General features: G+C 34.9%; 1 protein-coding gene across 6 annotated transcripts in view; it reads right to left on the reverse strand.

Moving 5' to 3' along the window:
- CPEB2 (cytoplasmic polyadenylation element binding protein 2) overlaps nucleotides 1–20,307 on the reverse strand; it is a 69,102-nt gene that overhangs the window by 13,588 nt on the left and 35,207 nt on the right. For 4 of the 6 annotated variants that reach the window (XM_081812590.1, XM_081812587.1, XM_081812589.1 and 1 more), the window contains 2 exons: nucleotides 5,227–5,397; nucleotides 3,759–3,848 (listed from right to left, as the gene is read on the reverse strand). In XM_081812590.1, the coding sequence (XP_081668716.1) occupies nucleotides 3,759–3,848; nucleotides 5,227–5,397 (261 nt within the window). Of the gene's footprint in view, nucleotides 1–3,758; nucleotides 3,849–5,226; nucleotides 5,398–18,169; nucleotides 18,194–20,307 lie in introns of all 6 variants that reach the window. The other 2 variants (XM_081812588.1, XM_081812585.1) reach the window with 1 other exon arrangement.

Raw genomic sequence — 20,307 nt, forward strand, 5'->3', positions numbered from 1 at the left:
AAGGTGTGATTATGCAAGATTAAGAAAACACACTGTAGACGTTTCCAACTGCTAGAAATAATTTAAATATGCTTGAATAAAAAATGAAGACTGGTTTTAAGTGAAGGCTTTAATTTTGATCCAAGTTAAGGATTTGAGAGTTATAACTGTTTTGTAATAATTGAGAGGATATAAGACCAATTTACTAAAACAGTATTTTAAATTCAGTATTTTTAATGTTAAGATTTGTGATATTAATTTTTGATATTAATATTTTAATTTTGCTTAGTTTTTAAAGTAATACTTTACATTCAATATATTTTTTAAAGATTTTATTTATTTGACAGAAAGAGAGAGAGAGAGAGAAAGCACGAGCGGTAGGAGGGGCAGAGGAAGAAGCAGGTTCCCCGCTGACGGGGCTCAGATCCCAGGACCCAGAGATCATGACCTGAGCCAAAGGCAGATGCTTCACTGACTGAGCCACCCAGGCACCCCTACATTCAATATTCTTAATATTGCTTAATGATTTGTGTGATTATTAGGGAAGAAATGTTTGTATCACAAAACTAATTAAGCAACATGGCAGGTAAATTATGATCTAGCTAAGGAAAACCATTAAATATTAAAATACTCTTACCAAAAACATACTATACAGCAAATTAATACTCACACTGGGTGAACCTTATTCACTGTAAAGGAAACATAAGTACATGTGTGGCTCCATATCCAAGGGCTCACTGGATATTTCTGTACCAGTGTTTCCAAACCATGGAAAATGAATTACAACAATGACAAAACTGCTTAAAAGAACAAGGTTTGGAAACACTGGTCTTTGACAATGACAATTAACTATAATTGTACCAAAAACTATGATTTGCCAGTGCTACTTTTTTGAGGTCTTTTTGTTTTGTTTTCAGTCTGAGAAAATAAACTAACCATCACCACAAAAACCACAATGACAACAACAATGGCAACAAGAGCAACAAAGACAGCAACTATTCTGTTTGATTAAATTTGTGCCAACACATCTTTCTAGGCTTAGAGTCCATCATCCTGTTATATGAACAAGAGGCTCAGGCAAAAAATGTATACCTGTCTCCACACAAACCAATTTTCATTCCTTTCTAAAACTGTATTTCAATTCCTGCCTGGAACTCTGTTCAACTCCTTTATGTCTATATAGATTACACAATACCTTCAGATTTCATTCAGAACTTCTCAGTGAAGCCTTCCCTACCTACTTCAGGTCAAAGGAACTTCTCCATCCTATAGTATTTATAGCTGTTTATATCATTTGTTAGCCAATTATTATTCTGTGCATTACCAAGAATACAAAGATGAGTAAAGGCAGAGTCTTTTTTTTTAAGATTTTATTTATTTGAGAGAGAGAGAATGAGAGACAGAGAGCATGAGAGGGAGGAGGGTCAGAGGGAGAAGCAGACTCCCTGCCGAGCAGGGAGCCCGATGTGGGACTCGATCCCAGGACCCTGGGATCATGACCTGAGCTGAAGGCAGATGCTTAATGACTGAGCCACTCAGGCGCCCCTGAGCATGCCACTTTTTTTTTTTTAAAGATTTTATTTATTTATTTGAGAGAGTGAGAAAGAGAGAGAGCACAAGAGGGGGGAGCGGGAGAGGGAGAAGCAGACCCCCCGCTGAGCAGGGAGCCCGATGCGGGACTCGATCCCAGGACTCCAGGATCATGACCTGAGCCGAAGGCAGTCGCTCAACCAACTGAGCCACCCAGGCACCCGAGTAAAGGCAGAGTCTTACAGAGTATGGGAAGAATTGAGTATTAGCAAAATCATCACAGATTTATAGAGTTGTAAAAATGTAACACCGTAGCTGTGACAAGTGCTATGAAAGAGCAGAGCAGTGCTAGGAGAGCCTACAACAGGAATTTGTGAACGTTAGGCGGGTCCTGAAAGTATCCTGTGAGCAACCAGTGTTTAAACAGATAAACGGGGGTATGTAGATGAAGACACATGAGAAGGGCCTTCAGGGTGAGAGAGAATACCATACACAAGAGCCCTAAGGCAGGAGAGAACAAGGCTGGTTTTTGGAACCGGAACAAGAACCAATAGTGGGAGAAGAAAACAGAGAGATGGGGAGGCTGGGCAGGGCAAACAGATTTTTGCCTTTTTTCTAACTAAAAGAAACCACTGAAGGGTTTTAAGTAGATGGTCAAGGGACAGCACTATCAGATGAGTTTTCAGAGAGATTATTCTGGCTGTGCTATGGGAGAAAAACTGAAGAGAGCAAGAGGTATGGACAGACTAGTCACATTCCTGAAGTAGGCCAGGGCACTGGTAACTTAGGCTGGAATATTAGAAACTAATTGGCATTTTTACTGAACACTCAAAAAACTATAAAAGGCCAAGAGAGTGAAACAATGGACAACATATTAAAATTCAGCTTAAAACTCAGCAATAAATTAAAACTCAATAACAGATTAAAACTCAGATGAACAAATGAACATCCACATCTATATGGAGCTAATTTTCTCTCTAAACTAAGTATCAGGACCTCCAAGCCCAGTAAATTCCAAATTTGGGTGAAAATTTGGGGTACATGGAAAAAGGTCTATAGTTTTAACCAGATTCTCATAGAGACCTGGGATTCAGAATTCCTGCTCAAAAGATGTTCTTGATTCCATAAATATAAGATCTAAAGGTATAAAACAAAAACCACTGTGTTATTCCATTTCTCTAAAAATCTACGTGAACTGGTAATGGAGGTTCTAGAATTCTCAGTGACGAAAAGTGAGATATCCCATATAATTCAGTACCAGAAACCTCTAGTTTTTGTATGCCAATAACTATTCTAACATGTTTCCTTTCCCAGAGCCCAAATCAGGCCATTTAACATATCTATTGGAGTCTTTTTTCCAGGCTTGAAAATTCACTTAGCCATGAGAATAACAGGGTTTTTGTTTTTCTAAAATTTTATTTCAATGATGTTCAAAGAAAAGTCTTAGTTTTTCAACCTCTCCCTTTCTTTTTATTCATTTCAGAGAATCTGCCATTAGCAACCTGACTGGATTCATGTTTAATTCTCTCCACTCACCTCCCCTGCTCATTGTGGGCAAGGGGTACTTACTTCCGCTCCCCACTGATGGTGGCCTTGCTTTTGCTCACACGAATCAGAGTGTGATTTGTGATCTTGTGCTATGGTGACAAGCCACAGTAGCATCCTAGCAATAAGTTACTAGCACAACTAGGTATTCTCTTCACATCTGATCTCTTTATATAATGGGGGTTCGGAGCAGTCACTTTCTCCTCTAGCTAAATTCACCCACAGAGTAAATATTGCTCTGTTGCTATCTGCTATTGTTTGGAACACTTAAGTAAATCTTGCAATATTTATACTATTCATGTGTTTATATTTTTCTCTCACTTCAAACAGATCTTAATTTCACTGCATAGAGGGACACTTTTTATATGTCTGTACCCAAGTTACTTAGAAGGATGCTTCAAACAGAAAAAAAACCTCAAAACATTTGTTGATTTGAGTCTTTGAAATTACTGTCAAATCATTATAGAGAAAGCACGACAAGGGTCTAATGGTTCCTGAGTGGCTTAAAGTGAAACTATGATAGTCCTTAGGCCCATTCTTCCTCACTTGACACATGTTATGAGCCTTCACAAATTATTAGTTTTTATATAAAGATAGGATGATACACAATTCTAAAAGAAAAGAAAACACAAAGTAATTGATATTGTCTTATTTGCTCTCATAAAACTGATTCCTTAGAAAATATTAACAATAAAAACTCTTACCTTTTGGTGGAAAATAGGACTTGCTTTCGGCTTTATGAGGCCAATCTACTACCAAGGGCCCAAATCTTCTGAAGCTAGCAGTTATTTCGTCTTAAAAAAGTACAATAATATACATTAGGAATTAGTTTTAATGGTTCATTTTGGAAAACAAAACAAAACAAAACAAAAAAACCAAAAAAAACCCCCCAAACCCATACTTTATAAGTTAAAGATTTAATATTTAAAAGTACCAAGTACCCTAAGCTAAACTAGAATATGAAAACTCAAAACACATCTAATACCCTTACTAAAAGAATATATGAAATAAATAGGTATTTTAGTCAAAATAAATTTATTTTTAAGCAGCACATTGGCCAGAGCAATCAATTCAGTGTGAGTTTTAAAATTTTATATAACAGGGCGCCTGGGTGGCTCAGTTGGTTAAGCGACTGCCTTCGGCTCAGGTCATGATCCTGGAGTCCTGGGATCGAGTCCCGCATCGGGCTCCCTGCTCGGCAGGGAGTCTGCTTCTCCCTCTGACCCTCCTCCCTCTTATGCTCTCTGTCTCTCATTCTCTCTCTCTCAAATAAATAAATAAAATCTTTAAAAAAAAATAAATAAATAAATAAAATTTTATATAACATTGTGTAGATACTAATGGATTGATAGTATACCAAACTATAAATATTACTGGCTTGAAAAACATGCCAATGTTATCTCAAGTTAAACAAAGAGACGATTACTGTTTGATAAGTAAAATCTCATAGGGAAAGAAAAGGTCTGCTAGAACAAGACATGTAGAATTATCACACTCATAAAATATACTAAGGTCTGACACACACCAGGTAGCTTCACTGAGACAAATACAAGTCAAATACAATGATATGCTCTAGGTTATTTCATCACATGAAAACCTTATTATACTAATTAACACTTAGAATAGGTTGTGGATATTTGAATCATAATTGAAACATTTCTCAAAGTGTATCAACATCCTCTTAGTTGTGAATAAGAGTGGCAGATTTCCCACAACTACACAAACATTAGACAGCTTCAGTATTTTTAATCTTTACTTTGAATTATTTTCTTTTGTTATTATTATACATGATTATTTTTACTATGTTCTGTTTCCATTACCCTTTTGGGTTTTATTACCTATTTCTTACCTGTTTCTAACAGCCTATTTATTCTTAAGGAAATTAAACTTTTGACTATCATGCACTGCAGGTATTTTAGTTTGTGTCTTGTATTATGGTAATACAAAAGATTTTAAGTTTTATTAAAAATAACAATATGCATTTTAACATATAAAGAAAAAATCTTTAAACTGTTCAATTACCTCCTATTTCATATTTCAACAGGTGACAGAACATTTAAAACAGAGATGGATATCCATTCTGACTGAAAATCTTGAGGGAAAAAATTCCATACCCCCAATCACATTGTATTTTAAGTTTTTGTTTGTTTTAAGCTCAAATTATCACTCTACCTTCATCAATATCTGGAGGAAGACCACCAACAAAAACTTTTCGAGAGAAGCGTTCTATTCGTTCTCCATTTTGATGAGCTGAGTAACATGTGGGTGAATTTAAAACACCAACTTGATCATTATGACCATCATCGAGCAGACCATCATCTATTGGAAAGAGGGAAGAACGACCTAAAATATAAGAACAAATATAACCTGAGTCTCAGATACAGGGAAATGCTAAAGTCAGGCACTAAAATAGCAATGACAAATTCAAAGGCTTAAAATAAGGTGACACAGGCATAAAAAAAATAAGGGAAATTCAGACAGTTTAAGGTTTTAATTACCTGGATTCAAAAGAGAAGCAGTCTGAAGAATGACTCAGAAATAAACGTAGTCATATGACAACAATTATACTGCAAACACTAGATCACTTCAATTTTTTATGGAAAGCAGCAAGAATCTGATGTATGGGGACAGTTTAAACTGGATGTGTTACAGGAGAAACCTTTGAGAAACTGGTGGCAAAAGGGAAATGGCACAGACTAAATAGATAAGAGCACATAATAAAAAGCCACTTGCAGACCACAGTAAGTAAGGACAAAGGCAACAAGTAAGACTTGCATATAAGGTTTTGAATTAATTGATTACATATGTGACAATTATATAAGAGGGTAGACAGGGCTTCTGCACATGTGCAAAACAGAAAAAGGCATCCCCTCTAGGGCTTTGGTCCCCATCTAAGCCCACCATTCAGGGGGTACACCCTTTGTACAGGGCACGTCCTGTATAATTCTCTGCAGCAATCCTGATGCTAAGACTCCATGGGATTCTAAAAAATAAAATGACCTAATAAAATATAGTCCCCTGTTCTCAGGGATGTACATTTAGAAAAGATAAGATCTATACATGTAACTATTGCACATATCCATAAGAAAGCTTCAAAGTACTTCAGAGGAAGTTTGTTGGAGGAAGGGAGTAGTCTGCCTAATAAATGGGTAATTTCTTAAATCCTCAAGTGAAACTGAATGGCAATTGTGGTAAAAAGGGAAAGCTAGTGGTATTTACTCAGTGCATTAGAAACGTTAGAACATGGTTTTGATATCTTCTGCCCACTTTTTGACTTGATTATTTGTTTTTTGGGTGTTGAGTTTGAGGAGTTCTTTATAGATCTTGGATACCAGCCCTTTATCTGTAGTGTCATTTGCAAATATCGTCTCCCATTAAGGAGGGCACGTACTGCTTGGAGCACTGGGTGTTATAGGAAAACAATGGATAGTGGATCACCACATCAAAAACCAATGATGTATTGTATGGTGACTAACATAACATAATAAAATTAAAAAAAATTAAAAAAAAGAAAAGAACATGGTTTTGAGTAAATTTTCCAAGTGGAAGGAGAAACTAAAAGAGGAAAATATGAATCTATTTAAGAAATAGGGAGGAGTCAAAATTAACTACTACATGTTGGAAATAAGGAGATTACAAGTAATAAAATAGCTTTGAGGCTGGTCAGAATACTTAGCCTTGAATGCGAGTGCTAAAGGAGATGTTTTCTTTAGTATGTGATTAAAATAAACAAAAAAATGGATATGCGGGCTCAAGCAAGATAATTTTACTGGTGCTTTGGGAATACATATAGCAAATGTGGTTAAAGTGATTAGAAATGAGCAGATCAGGAAGGATGAACAGAGGAGATAACTACAGCAGTAAAGAGTAGATATCTGGGAAACAAAACAGAAAAATGGAAAGGAGAAACTAAAAGAAAGCATTAGAACATGAATAATAAGAATCATTAACTAAATATAAGGACAATAAAGACAAAAACTGGTATAAGAAAGGGTAGATATGGAAGGAAACAATCAACAAAATTAAAAGGTAACCTTTGGAATGGGAGAAGACATTTGCAAATGTCACTGACATATCTTTTTTTTTTTTTTAAGATTTTATTTATTTGACAGAGACACAGTCAGAGATGGAACACAAGCAGGGGAAGTGGGAGAGGGAGAAGCAGGCTTCCCGCTGAGCAGAGAGCCCGATGCGGGGCTCGATCCCAGGACCCTGGGATCATGACCTGAGCCGAAGGCAGACGCTTAATGAATGAGCCACCCAGGCGCCCCAGACACTGACATATCTGTTAAAAAAACTGGCAGAAGACCTGAACAGACATTTTACCAAAGAAGACATACAGTTGGCTAACAGACACATGAGAAATTATTCATCATCACTCATCATCAGGGAAATGCAAATCAAAACTACCATGAGATTATCACTCACACCAGTCAGAATGGCTAATCAACAACTCAAGAAACAACAGGTTTCGGCAAGGATGCAGAGAAAGGGGAACCCTCTTACACTGTTGGTGGGAATGCAAGCTGGTGCAGCCACTCTGGAAAACAGTATGGAGGTTCCTCAAAAAGTTGAAAATAGAGCTACCATATGACCTAGCAATTGTACTACCAGGTATTTGCCCAAAGGATAAAAAACACTGATTCAAAGGGATACATGCACCCTGATGTTTATAGAATTATCAATAATAGCCAAATCATGGAAAAAGCTCAAACGTCCGTCGACTGATGAATGGATAAAGATGTGGTATATATATGTACAATGGAATATTACTCAGCCATCAAAAAGAATGAAATCTTGCCATTTGCAACAATGTGGATGGAGCTAGAGAGTATTATGTAAGCAAAATAAGTCAAAGACAAATACCATATGATTTCACTCATATGTGGAATTTAATAAACAAAACAGATGAACCCGGGGTGGGGGCAGTGGCAGGGAAAGAGAGGCAAACCAGGAAACAGACTCTTAACTACAGAGAACAAACTGAAAGTCGATGGAGGGGAGGTGGGCAGGGTGAAATAGGTGATGGGGATTAAGGAGTGCACTTACTGTGATGAGCACTCAGTGTTGTATGTAAGTGTTGAATCACTAAATTCTACACCTGAAACCAATCTTACACTGTATGGTAAGAAACTGGAATTTAAATAAAACCTTGAAAGAAAAAAAAAAGAAGGGTAGGTATGTGAAGCTGCATAGACTGAGAGGATATTCAGAATTAAATATAAGATAGGGGGTTGCAAATGGTGTGGAGAAAGGAAATAAGCCCCATTTTTTATTTTATTTTATTTTATTTTATTTTATTTTATTTTATTTTATTTTATTTTATTTTATGAGACAGAGAATGAGAGACAGAGAGCATGAGAGGGAGGAGGGTCAGAGGGAGAAGCAGACTCCCCGCCGAGTAGGGAGCCCGATGTGGGACTCGATCCCGGGACTCCAGGATCATGACCTGAGCCGAAGGCAGTCGCTTAACCAACTGAGCCACCCAGGCGCCCAAGCCACATTTTTTAGAAGAGAGTCAACTTTACAGAAATGACACTTGAAGGTTCTTTGTAGTATCACTAGACAACTCCAGAGAGAAATGATGAGGTAGTTCCTTGAGAAACTTAAAAGGTAGTAATGGAACATTCAAGGAGCTCAAGAAAGGAGTGGTAAGAAAAGTATGAGGGAAGTCAAAATATTATTGTAACACAGTGCCAAAGAAAAATGTGATAAAAGTAAAAACAAACAAACAAAAAAAGGAGCCATGAAGTAACAGTGTGAGATGTTAAGATAATCATTTTAAAAAATGACAACTGTATTCAAGGACATGCATGATCTTTGAAGGTAAGCAATTTTAATAAAGTTGGATGGGAGCCATGCTATGTACTGTAGAGTTTTATAAAGACATCAAAAGAAGATGATTCTTTAGAAGTTTATTAGAGAAGGAAAAAGAGAAAATAAGAATGCAGAGAAATTGTTTTTCTTTCAAGATGGAATGAAAGGTTTTTTTTTTTGGATGAGGAGACTATGAACAGAATCTATAGCATGTGCCTTAACATGTACAAGTAATATTCAACATTAAAATGTCATTAATACATCATCTTGAAAAATATAACACATAATGATACAAGTGATATAAACAAAGACAATGTGAAATGTGATGGCCTGTGGAGAACTGGGGTTGGGATGAGAAGGAAGGGGGTTATATGTTTGTACTGTAGTTAGCTGGGTGCTGGAAGTAAGAATCTGAAGTTTCTAACACCAAAAACAGGGAGGAAGATCCTGTTTGTATAGGAATAAGGAATTATTATACAGATTCAAATTCAATTTAAATAAGATGTTCTGAAAGATGTCCTTGTTCACTGAGTTAACTTTGTGAATATTAATTTAACTTTTCCAATACCTTTGCTATCAGAAATAAGGACCAATGTAAAACAAATGTCAATAGTCTGTGTGAACAACAAAAGGAAAGCCCTTCAAAAGTATTTTATCTATTTCATTTAAGAAAATAAACCTCATCAAGATCCATTACAAATAATATTGTGAATAACTGGTTCAACTTCTAAGGTTGGACTTTAATAATTCTGTATTTTAAAAGGAGTAAGATGAAGCAGAGAATATGCATATTAACTAGTTTTTAGTAGAAAAATTACAAATCCAAATTTTATACTTATTTCAGACATGTCAATACATTTGAAATTATTTCACTTTAAAGTGCCCTAACACACATGTGAATTTAGCAGTTCCATGAATATAATAAACAAAGTCTTTCTAATAGATTTTTATCTTGAGCAAAAATACAGATCATATTTAGGTTCTAAATAGAAATACTAAATGGAGGACAAAGGAAATCACTACATAAGGAAGGTGACCCAAAAAGGGTTTAAACTTTTTGTGTTAACTATAATACTGTAAGCACATTCACAATATAACTACATTTTAACAATGATTCTATATTACTAACTATAATAGTTTTAACTATAACAAATAAATTATAGTAAATAAAATAACTATCAAAAATCTATAATCTATGTCTAAAATCTAGTAACCAAGGCTCAGCTGAACAAAGGATGTAATAGAAAGTCTAAGAAACATCACACACTGGCCATACTAACAATTTTCATTGCTAGGGGTGCCTGGGTGGCTCAGTCAGTTAAGCATCTACCTTCGACTCAGGTCATGATCCCAGGATCTTGGGATCGAGTCCTGCATCGGGCTCCCTGCTCAGTGGGGAGCCTGCTTCTCCCTCCCCCTGCCTGTGTGCTCACTCTCTCTCAGACAAATAAATAAATAAAATATTAAAAAAAAAATTTTCATTGCTAGAAAATCATGACCACTTTCAAGAAGCCATAAAAATTATGGAATTAAGTACTCATTTATAAGAGGAGTTAACCGAGTATACATCAAAAATTTCACTTTTTATCTTGCCAATTATCTTTCCCTATAACCTAAATTAATATGACTATAAAAGGAGAACCACTAAATAATGACATCTTTCATGTGCAGTACACTTTAAACATGCTTTGTAAGAATGATACACACATATATTTAGTGCCTGAAAATGATTGGCAATAAAGGTAAAATTATATATGTGGGGAGAAGTAAAATTTGATTATAAAATGATTTGGACTAAAATACCAACGGTTTTCAACCAAAGGTAACCAAAAATTACCTTTCTCTTTTTTTGCTCTGAAACTAGGATGTATTTTCAGGTTCTTACACTTCAAAAGACTGAAGCTGAATGATAATGAAAACACAATATAAAATTTGCGGGAGGTAGCAAAAGCTATATGTTTAGAGGAAAATTTCCATACTTAGAGAAATCAATTTATAGTTTTAAATGCATATTAGAAAACAAGGAATGCTTAGATAATCCTAGTTTCTGCCATAAAAAGATAGAAAAAGAATAGCAAATTAAATACAAAGAAAGTAGGATGAAGGAAATAAAAAACTAAAATCAATGACATAAAATACAGACTAACATGAAAGCAAATCAACAAAGCCAAAAAATCGCTCTTCAAAAACTTATAAAATTGATATACCTCTAAGCAAAGTTTTAAGCAAAGTTTATCAAGTTTATTAAGAAAAAAAAACTCGGGGTGCCAGGTGGCTCTGTCGTCAAGCCTCTGCCTTCGGCTCAGGATCGGATGGAGTCCCACATTGGGTTCCCTGCTCGGCTGGAAGCCTGCTTCTCCCTCTCCCACTCCCCCTGCTGTGTTCCTGCTCTCGTGTGCGCGCTCTCTCTGTGTCAAATAAATATTTTTTTAAAAAAACCCTCAATTTACCAATACTAAGTATGGAAAAGGGGACATCAACCAACACAGAGTCTATGTACTTTTAATAAAAGGCTACACTTCCTAACTAGTTTTACAACCCTGATAGTAAAACCTGGTAAGAACATTACAAGAAAAAAAAAACTACCTTCCAATATCCCTTATGAACATAGGAGGCAGAAATCCTAAAGAAAATACTGACAGATTGAATCTAGAAATATACATAAATGGAAAACACATCATGATTAAATGGAGTTCACCCCCAGGAATATACGACTGAGTCAGTAAAGCATGCCACTCTTGATCTTGGGGTTGGGAACTCGAGCCCCACGTTGGGTGTTAGAGTTTACTAAATAAATAAATAAATAAATGGAAAAAAAAATTTTTTAAAGTATAGTGATATAAGATTAAAATTCTGCTCTTCTCTCTGTTCAAAAGACAAAGTTTTCTTAAATTGCTGGTTTGCACTTGATAAAAAAGAGTAAGCAAAAAAAAAAAAGAAAATCAGTTACTGTAATTCACATTAACATAAGGAAACAGAAATATCATACAGTCATTTCCACAGATATCGGAAATGCACCTGATAGTTCAACAGCCATTCATGATTAAAAACTCCCAGGAAACTAGGAATAGGAAAGAATTTCCACAATCTGATAAAGAGAATTAAAAACTCAAGAGTTTACATCTTCAATGATAAACTATCAAATGCTTTCCCCCTGAGGTTTGGAAGAATGTTCACTATTTCTATTCAAATTATTTTGAGGTAGATGATTTTCAGATGAGAAAAATAAAGTGTCAAATACTCGCAAGGAAAAAATAAAGCTGTTCCTGCTAAGAACATGATTTCATACGGAAAGTGAAATTCAAAAGACTCAAACTATTAGAAATAAGTGCATTTAGCTAGGGGACAAATACAAAGTCAACTTACAAAAATCAACTTATTTCTAGATGATAGTACTAACTGGGAAAAAATTTAAAATAATGCCATTCCTTATGTCATCAAAACTCATCAAACAGTAGGAATGAATTAAACAAAAGATATGTAAGACCTTTACACTGAGAACAAAAATTCGCTGAGAAATTCTACAAGACTAAAGGAAATGAATAGAGAGAAGAAATCAACATGTGAGATGTAAATTCTCTCCAAATTATAAATTTAATACAATGTCATTCAAAATCCAAGAAAATTTTGTCTTCTAGAAATCTCAAGGAAATTCTGAAATTTATGATAAATCAAAGGATTCAAAACAGTTTTTAAAAATAAAAGTTAGAGGATTATACAACCTGATTTCAAGACTTACTAGTTAGCTATGATTATTAAGAATGTAAAACTGATACATGTCTTTCTCTGTTTGACTTATTTCACTCAGCATAACACCCTCCAGTTCCATCCACGTCGTTGCAAATGGCAAGATCGATCAGAGTGAGATTCTAACTAGAAGTTATTTAAGAGATTTACAAAGAATGTGATAGATTTAGATAGAAAAATGTAGACGAGAAAAAAGAGGGGACACTCCTTATAGGTAGAAGATACCTGCTTGAGCAGAAGTACAGAAACATTCCAGAGGCCATATCAACGTAAAATACAGAAAACTGGAGACATTCTTAACTATGTGCTCAAAAGCCCTACTTAACAAATGCAAGTAAAATACCTTACAGTAAGTTAGTCACCTAAAATGCACAATAAAAATTTTAAAGGTAAAACAGTTACAATAAAGATTATAGAGGAAGTAATAAGAAATGAATGACAGATGGAGATGAAAAGAGTCTAAGATGGCTTCCCTGCTGCCAGGGCTCTTTAACAGGTAACCCAAATCCTTCTAACACGAAGGCAACATTTTAGGATCTACATTCCTCTAACAAAACTAAAAATATACCTTCTACCAAAACACAAAATTGGCAAAGGTTTTAGAGTAAGAAACACAGCCATTACCACAAATATGAGCCTCGTTTGTTATGGATAATTAAGATTCAAATTACTCATTTCAAAATATTTTAATAAAAGGGATTAGAGAATGCTTGAGACTTTTCTATATTCCCATAAAAAATGTTTACTCCAACCAATAATGAAAGTTACATGATGAGCTTCCTAAACTGAAGATGGGGAGAGAGACTAAATTATGAATAGGATGCTTGCGTGACAGGACGGTTGGCCCCGACACCTGGTTTCCTGGTGTGGGCAGGTCTGTGCTGCACACATGCCTGGAGTCAGAGGGGTTGTAAGCAATTACTAACTTTACTCTGGTGGCTATGTTAATATGCCCAAATCATAGCTACACTGACTTTTCAGATTTTGACCTTATTTTGGAAGCCCAGATTAAAGAAATTTCTCAACATATCCAAAGGGGGAGGCAGGAAAGGAGAAGAAAACATTTGACAAAATTAGAAATGTACAAAATGTACAAAATTTGAATCTAAGCATAGTTCTTTGATCTCAATGCATTATCCTGTACTTTCATTTACTAAATGTTGTTCTAAAAAAAAAACTATATAAATTAAGGATGAATATGAATATTCTTCCCATCTTCTAAGATCCTAGCAGTCACTCTATTGGAGTAGAAAAATCTACCAATGTGATGGCATGATTTTTATTTAATATGAAAGGATCAAAAAAACTATCAAAACAATAGAGGCAGATCCAAGACTGAACTCTCTCAAGCACCATCTGTTTAATCCGATATAATCACTGAGAAGGCATGCTTTCCCAAAGAACTGAGGAAGAAGCTATAAGGTACCCTTCCACCTAAAAAGATTTTGCCCCAATAATAGGTTCATCCTTTTCTCAGAAAGGATGGCTAAGACATTTAATTTTAATAATCAATTATAGCCTAGTACGTCTTTGTATATTACTTTCTGGACATAATATATCTGATAAGTTCACTAAAATTTTGTTTCTTTTAGATACTGGTATGGCTGGGTATAGGTGTAGAGTAGGTACAGTTGGCCTCTTCGAGGAGGAGGGGTAAGCAAAATTTTTTCTGTAAAGGGTCAGACAGTAAATATTTTAGACTTTGTAGGCCACAGTGTTGTGTGTACTGTTGTAACTACTGAACTCTGCCATCACTGTAGCTCCAAAACCACCAGACAAAAAGCGAATGGGCATCGTTGTGTTCTAATAAAACTTTGTTCAGGGGCGCCTGGGTGGCTCAGTCGTTAAGCGTCTGCCTTCGGCTCGGGTCATGATCCTGGGGTCCTGGGGTCAAGCCCTGCATGGGCTCCCTGCTCAGCGGGAAGCCTGCTTCTCCCTCTCCCACTCCCCCTGCTTGTGTTCCCTCTCTCACTGTCTTTCTCGGTCAAATAAATAAAATCTTTAAAACAACAACAACAACAACAAACTTTGTTTATAGTTTGGAAGTTTGGCCTGTGGGCCACAGTTTGCTGACCTCTGTCTTACAGTATTACTCTGGCTTTTTTTTATTTTTCATGCTTTGGAGATTTTGCTCATTCTCTGACAGTTATCAAAAGTATTTATCAAAGATGAAGAATTTCAGCCTTGACTTCATCATAAAAGGATTTGATAGTGGTGATATTTAGGGGGTGTACCCTTACTCTGGCTACTTCACAAGATTAAGAGTCAAACAAATTTGAATCAAATCTAACCAAATCAGAAAATCCTGGGTCAATTTTAAAGCAACACATGGTGTACTATATTATTAATAATTCCTTGTTTATTACAGTGCATAAATCTGAATAGCTACACAGTATAAATATATCCAACCTCTCTAACTGAACTTCCATAATTTCATTCCCTTTTAAAATCATTTCTCCTATTTCATTCCATATACAATCTATTAACTCAAAGCTTTGGGATTACCTGCTACAACAGATTGCATTGTGATGTTTAGCCCTATCAACTAAAACAGGGTCTATGTCTATTACTTAAAATATCCTATATATTTTTGTTCCTTGGGAGCACAGTAGCCCTTTAATCCCGTACTACAAGGATAGATTGCAATATAAAAATATGTGAAGTGGAGAGATAGAATTTAAATTATATTGCACACCTCACTTCACACTCCCACCCTAATCCAACCCCAGACCATTGTGTTCACTCTTGGAAAGAATGGAAGAAACGTTGGACAATAAATACAAAAGATAGTTTTCCATATATTAAAGTCAGCTCCCCATATGAGTCTCCTCCTTCCCAATCCTGGTCCCCAGGCAGCTCTGAAGTAGAACTTTTTATGGTTCCCAGGGTATAGAGATACATAGGACTTGGGGCAGGTCCCAGCTAAAAAACAGGGAAAGAAATATTTGCTCTTCTTAATTATTCCCAGTATAATTAATTTTTGAATATTCCTAAAGTATATTTTATATATTTGTATCTAGAACCAGCTTGATTTAAAGTTCTTCTTGACATTGTTAAGGAAATTAAAATATATGAAGTCATTTTGGTAGCAATTTGGTCTGACTGCAGTCAAGTGGGAAATCTTTTAAATGAAAACAGCTCCTCTATGCCTGGGTTTAAATGTGAGTCAAAGGTGGCAAGTAAGAACAAACAGTTCTTCCTAAACTGCTCTACAAAGTCAAAATGCCTTGTGAAAATAATACTGTTCACCCACCACTGCACTGGTAAAGAGCAATGTGTTATTTTTGGTAAGAATTATATCAACTCATTGTGACACATCCCACATGAGCAGTAGATCTGATATGTATCAGACTTTTTTTTGTTTTTTAAGAAAAATGATTAAATAAAATTAATTGATGCAGTTCCTTTGATGGACAAAATGTTAAACATGAAGCCCATACAAGGGGGATCTTGGTAGTTATAAGGTTAGCAGTGTGATAATGATATTGTATCTAGCGTAGAAAGGGGAAAAAAATGAGTGGAAAATAGGAAGAGAGCCAGGCTACTTCTAGTCCTTTCTGAGTCATTCCTTTGGTATGTGTGTGGGTTTCTTTCTTTCTTTTTTTTAATGTTATATTACTGTGTTAAAGTACGTTCAAATTCAAATAAAACCTCTCAATAGGTATTTCTAATAGGTCTACTTTTCATCTGGCCATCAAAATTGAAATTTTAAAAGCAGACTCTGACTATTCAAAGAGGACCAACTAAAAAATTACTAATTCCATATAATTTGAAAGGAAAATTCAGGCATTACCCCTCCATGTTAAGCCAAGTAAGTGTGACAACTATCAGTTCCGTCCTAAGGAAAGCTTTTCCAGAAGCCTTAAAACCATGTGAGTCTTCTTTCTTCCAAAGCTGGGAGGCAGTTCTGAAGTAGAGGAAATCTTTATATCTCTATCCTCTAGGAGCCATAAAGAATAGTAGCAAGTTCCTATCTGAAAGCAGAAAATTTTGCTTTTTCTTAATATAATAAAAATAGTCTATAATTACTGAATTGAGATAAAAGAAGATAAACAACATGACTTTCTGATACTGTGCTCCTAAGAACTTCCTAGATCATAATATTTATGTTGTAGTATGCCAAATTAAACATAAGTTACTAAGGTTAAAAGATGAAAAGTGTATAGAAGGAAAAGATCCTAAATTAAATTGCTCTAGTTTCAAAAATACCTAAAATCACAGCTTGGTAAGTGGGTTTTTCCAAAAGAATTGAAGCTCCATATTAAAATAGCACAGTGAAATAAGACAGTCCATAGATGTGAAAATAGGTACTAAAATTCTAAACCTTCCCCCTCTTCTCAGTTGCTAACAATAACCTTTACAAGGTAATTCAGCTTTAGTTTTCTGAGTTTTGAGTTTCTATATCCTATAAGTTTTTAGTCAGAAAACTAAAGAACCAAGAGATTCAGTCAAGCATTTGAAGAAACCAAATTCCAAAAATGAAGTTAAATTCAGACAATGTGAAATACAAAACTGGAAATACTCCTTAAGAATATATAATACTTGTTTCTGTCATCAGTGGTGGCAGAAAGTTTGAGCTTGTTTGTTTTCAAAGCACACATACTTCATGACTACATGAAAAGAAATTGAACCACGGGCACATATTTATAAAATTTATCAAAAGGCATTATTATTACTGTCTGTCCTCCATGGCTCAAAGGAGGTTTTAGGGGTCAAAGAAAATCCTTTTTTATTCATTTTGGTACTTACAACAGCTATTTAAATATCATGATTATTGCACACTTAGAGGATAATCTAGTTGTGTAAAATTACTTTTGCTTCTTCTCATCCCATCTACTTTGCTCCCTCCCAGTCTGCACATGAGAAAGAGAAGCCAAGTTTAAGCCACAGAACATGTCAGCTACTGTCCAAAGAGGTTTAGTAGTCCAGCCTTTCACAGTCCTCATTTTGTCCGGAAGATAGCAAGAACCCAGAGGGGAAGAATGGTGCGGGAGACAGAGTGTGTGAATGAGTGTGTGAGTGTGCCTACATGGTGTAGAGAGAGGGAGAAGGAAAGCATTATATTCTTAGAAGACACAGAGAAATATTAGCAACATGATTTCTACACATCAGTGTTAACAAGAGCCTATATGGTATTTACTTTCAACTGGGTCAGACATAAAACTAACAGAGTTGTAAATTATATACCAGAGATAATCAGTTATAGATTTAGAAAGTAGAAAAATCATACTGCATGTCACCTTCACTAGTATTTATTAAACATATTTCTTAAGCAAACTATAAATAGTAGCTTTATTTTAAAAGGTATAAAAATTAAACAGTTAAAATCTGGACAGTTTAAAAGACATTTATTAAATAACCATATTAGTATGAAAATGTGCTTTAAAGGTTAAGAGATTTAGGATTCAAAACTTTGACAAGTGCGCAAATCAAAATATAACTTTTCTGTGAGTTTTTGGACAGTGCAGAAAAAAAATCTAGGCTAATTACAGTGGTGATCAGTAAAACCCAATTAAGAACAGTTATACCATAGCAAACAGAAATGAATTACCTCGTCTTCGCCCATAACTCCTTGCTGCATGTAAACAAAGGACAAATTGTAAAATGTCAGAACTAAAAACAAGCCCACCCATACAAATACTTGTGATATGAAAAGCTAAGTGGGCATCTGGTAATCAGTGCTACTTTGTTTTAAGAGCTAGGACAATGTCACTGTATAATATCTGTATGGTGTTTTACCATTCACAAAGCACTTTTATTATATATATATTCTGAACTGTACAAAAAATGAAATGAACAGGAAATAAACCATTTATTCTCATTCATGCTCAAATTCATGAATAAGTATTTCTTTCATCTTATCAGGATAGTAATGTTAACACCTTACAGTTAAATAGCATCCCAAATAATGAATGGAAAAACCTGAATTAAATCCTTATTTTCCTAATTATAAAGAGTGATACAGCAGATACAGTCCAACAAATAGCTATTCAAACCCAATTCACATTATACCAAGCCTTGTGTGAAGAAAGTATTGGCAGACACAGAAGAATGAAAAGATATAACAATGTTAAACTGAGACTCTGAAGCCTATAGAGCTTAGATAGAAGGTAAAGAACTTAATCCATGTTCAAACTTGCTTAACTGAAGAAATGACTAATGATACACTATAGCTAACAATGCTTTCAATCCTTCTGGTACATTTTATAATCTCTAAGTGTTTATGTCTCTATCTCTGGCGTAAGAGGGATTCAGACACAAATTATTATTAGCATCATCATAGAATAGCACATTGGTTCAATACTGTAAAAGTATAAAGCAGAAAGGTATTTCAATCTACATTACTAGAAGTTTACATAATTCCTTAGGGGAAAAAATACTGCAATTTATTCTCCATAAGAAATTGCCAGTTTGATAAAATCCACAACATATTTTTAAATAACTCCTCCCCCCAAAATCTGAGTATACAATGAGTATTTTTACCCTGGAATTAATATATGAAATCAAAGCAGTAGACCAAAACAAAAAATGACTGTTAAAATCAAGATTTTAACAAGTTTCATGAATTTTTTAGGCCTGGGAAACTTTCTGAATAAATCTCAAATCAAAATATATATTGAAAGTCATCAGGAATATAGTTTCCTCCAAAGTACAAAGCAAAGATCAAAAGAAAATGTTTCACATCACATCATTAACTGCATTCTATTACAGAAGTTTTACAAAATATAAGGCTTTAACATAAAGAAGTATGTCCACAGTTGAGAATAATATAGCATTAATTCCCCTATAGTAACAATGGGAAAAACAAACTTGTCAACCCTTAGTCATTTACACTTCAAGAAGTCAGTCAATAAATACAATGCTTACACTGGAGTCTTTTATAAAAAAAAAACAAACTTCATTTGTATCTCTGCCTCTCTATTGTCTTTATTTAGCTAGAACTACTGTACATTTAACCTTTTTGGTAGCTCCAATTACCTCACAGCCTAGCAGACTGACTGACCTGTACATTAGCTTATATGTAAACTTACCTGTGTGTTTGTGTGTATATATATAGCTTATATGTACATTACCTGTATATATTATATATAGCTTACCTGACCTATATATTAGTTTAGGGTAAGGGTAGGGGTGGAAGTAACATTTTTGCTGTGGAAGTCTCCCAAGACTTAAAAAAGCCTTAAAAAAATCAGGGTCTCAAAGAGATGGGAGACTTACTGTGGAAAATCTAAGAGCAATTTTAAAAGAGCTAACAAGAACAGACCACGGAGGAATCAATTCACTGAAGTTTTGATAGTTGTATTAAGTATGGAAATGGCCAATAGGCCCCAAACAGTCACAACACCAATCTTAGGAGTTAGACTTCCTACTTATCTCTAGGCATGATCTAAATGGTATTAATCCAGTATAAATTTGCTTTATGGGATTTCATTCATGGGTGTACAAGGTGGATCATTTATAAAGCAAATAAAACTATTCTCATCAAGTTTAAAGTCAAAGTATGAATTATACTGAAGTAATAACACGACAAATAATTCTTGACCTACTGAGAAAATTAAAGACATCATAACCAGTTTATATTCTTAGCCGTTATATTCTTTGCTGAGGTTATTCAATACTAAAATAGTCAAAATATGTACAAATGTTCATAACATCTTAGGTTTCATCTCATTCCTAGACTTGAACACA

The sequence above is a fragment of the Leptonychotes weddellii genome, chromosome 2 (assembly GCF_054177405.1).
Source record: "Leptonychotes weddellii isolate Sample4059 chromosome 2, ASM5417740v2, whole genome shotgun sequence".
NCBI lineage: Eukaryota > Metazoa > Chordata > Mammalia > Carnivora > Phocidae > Leptonychotes > Leptonychotes weddellii.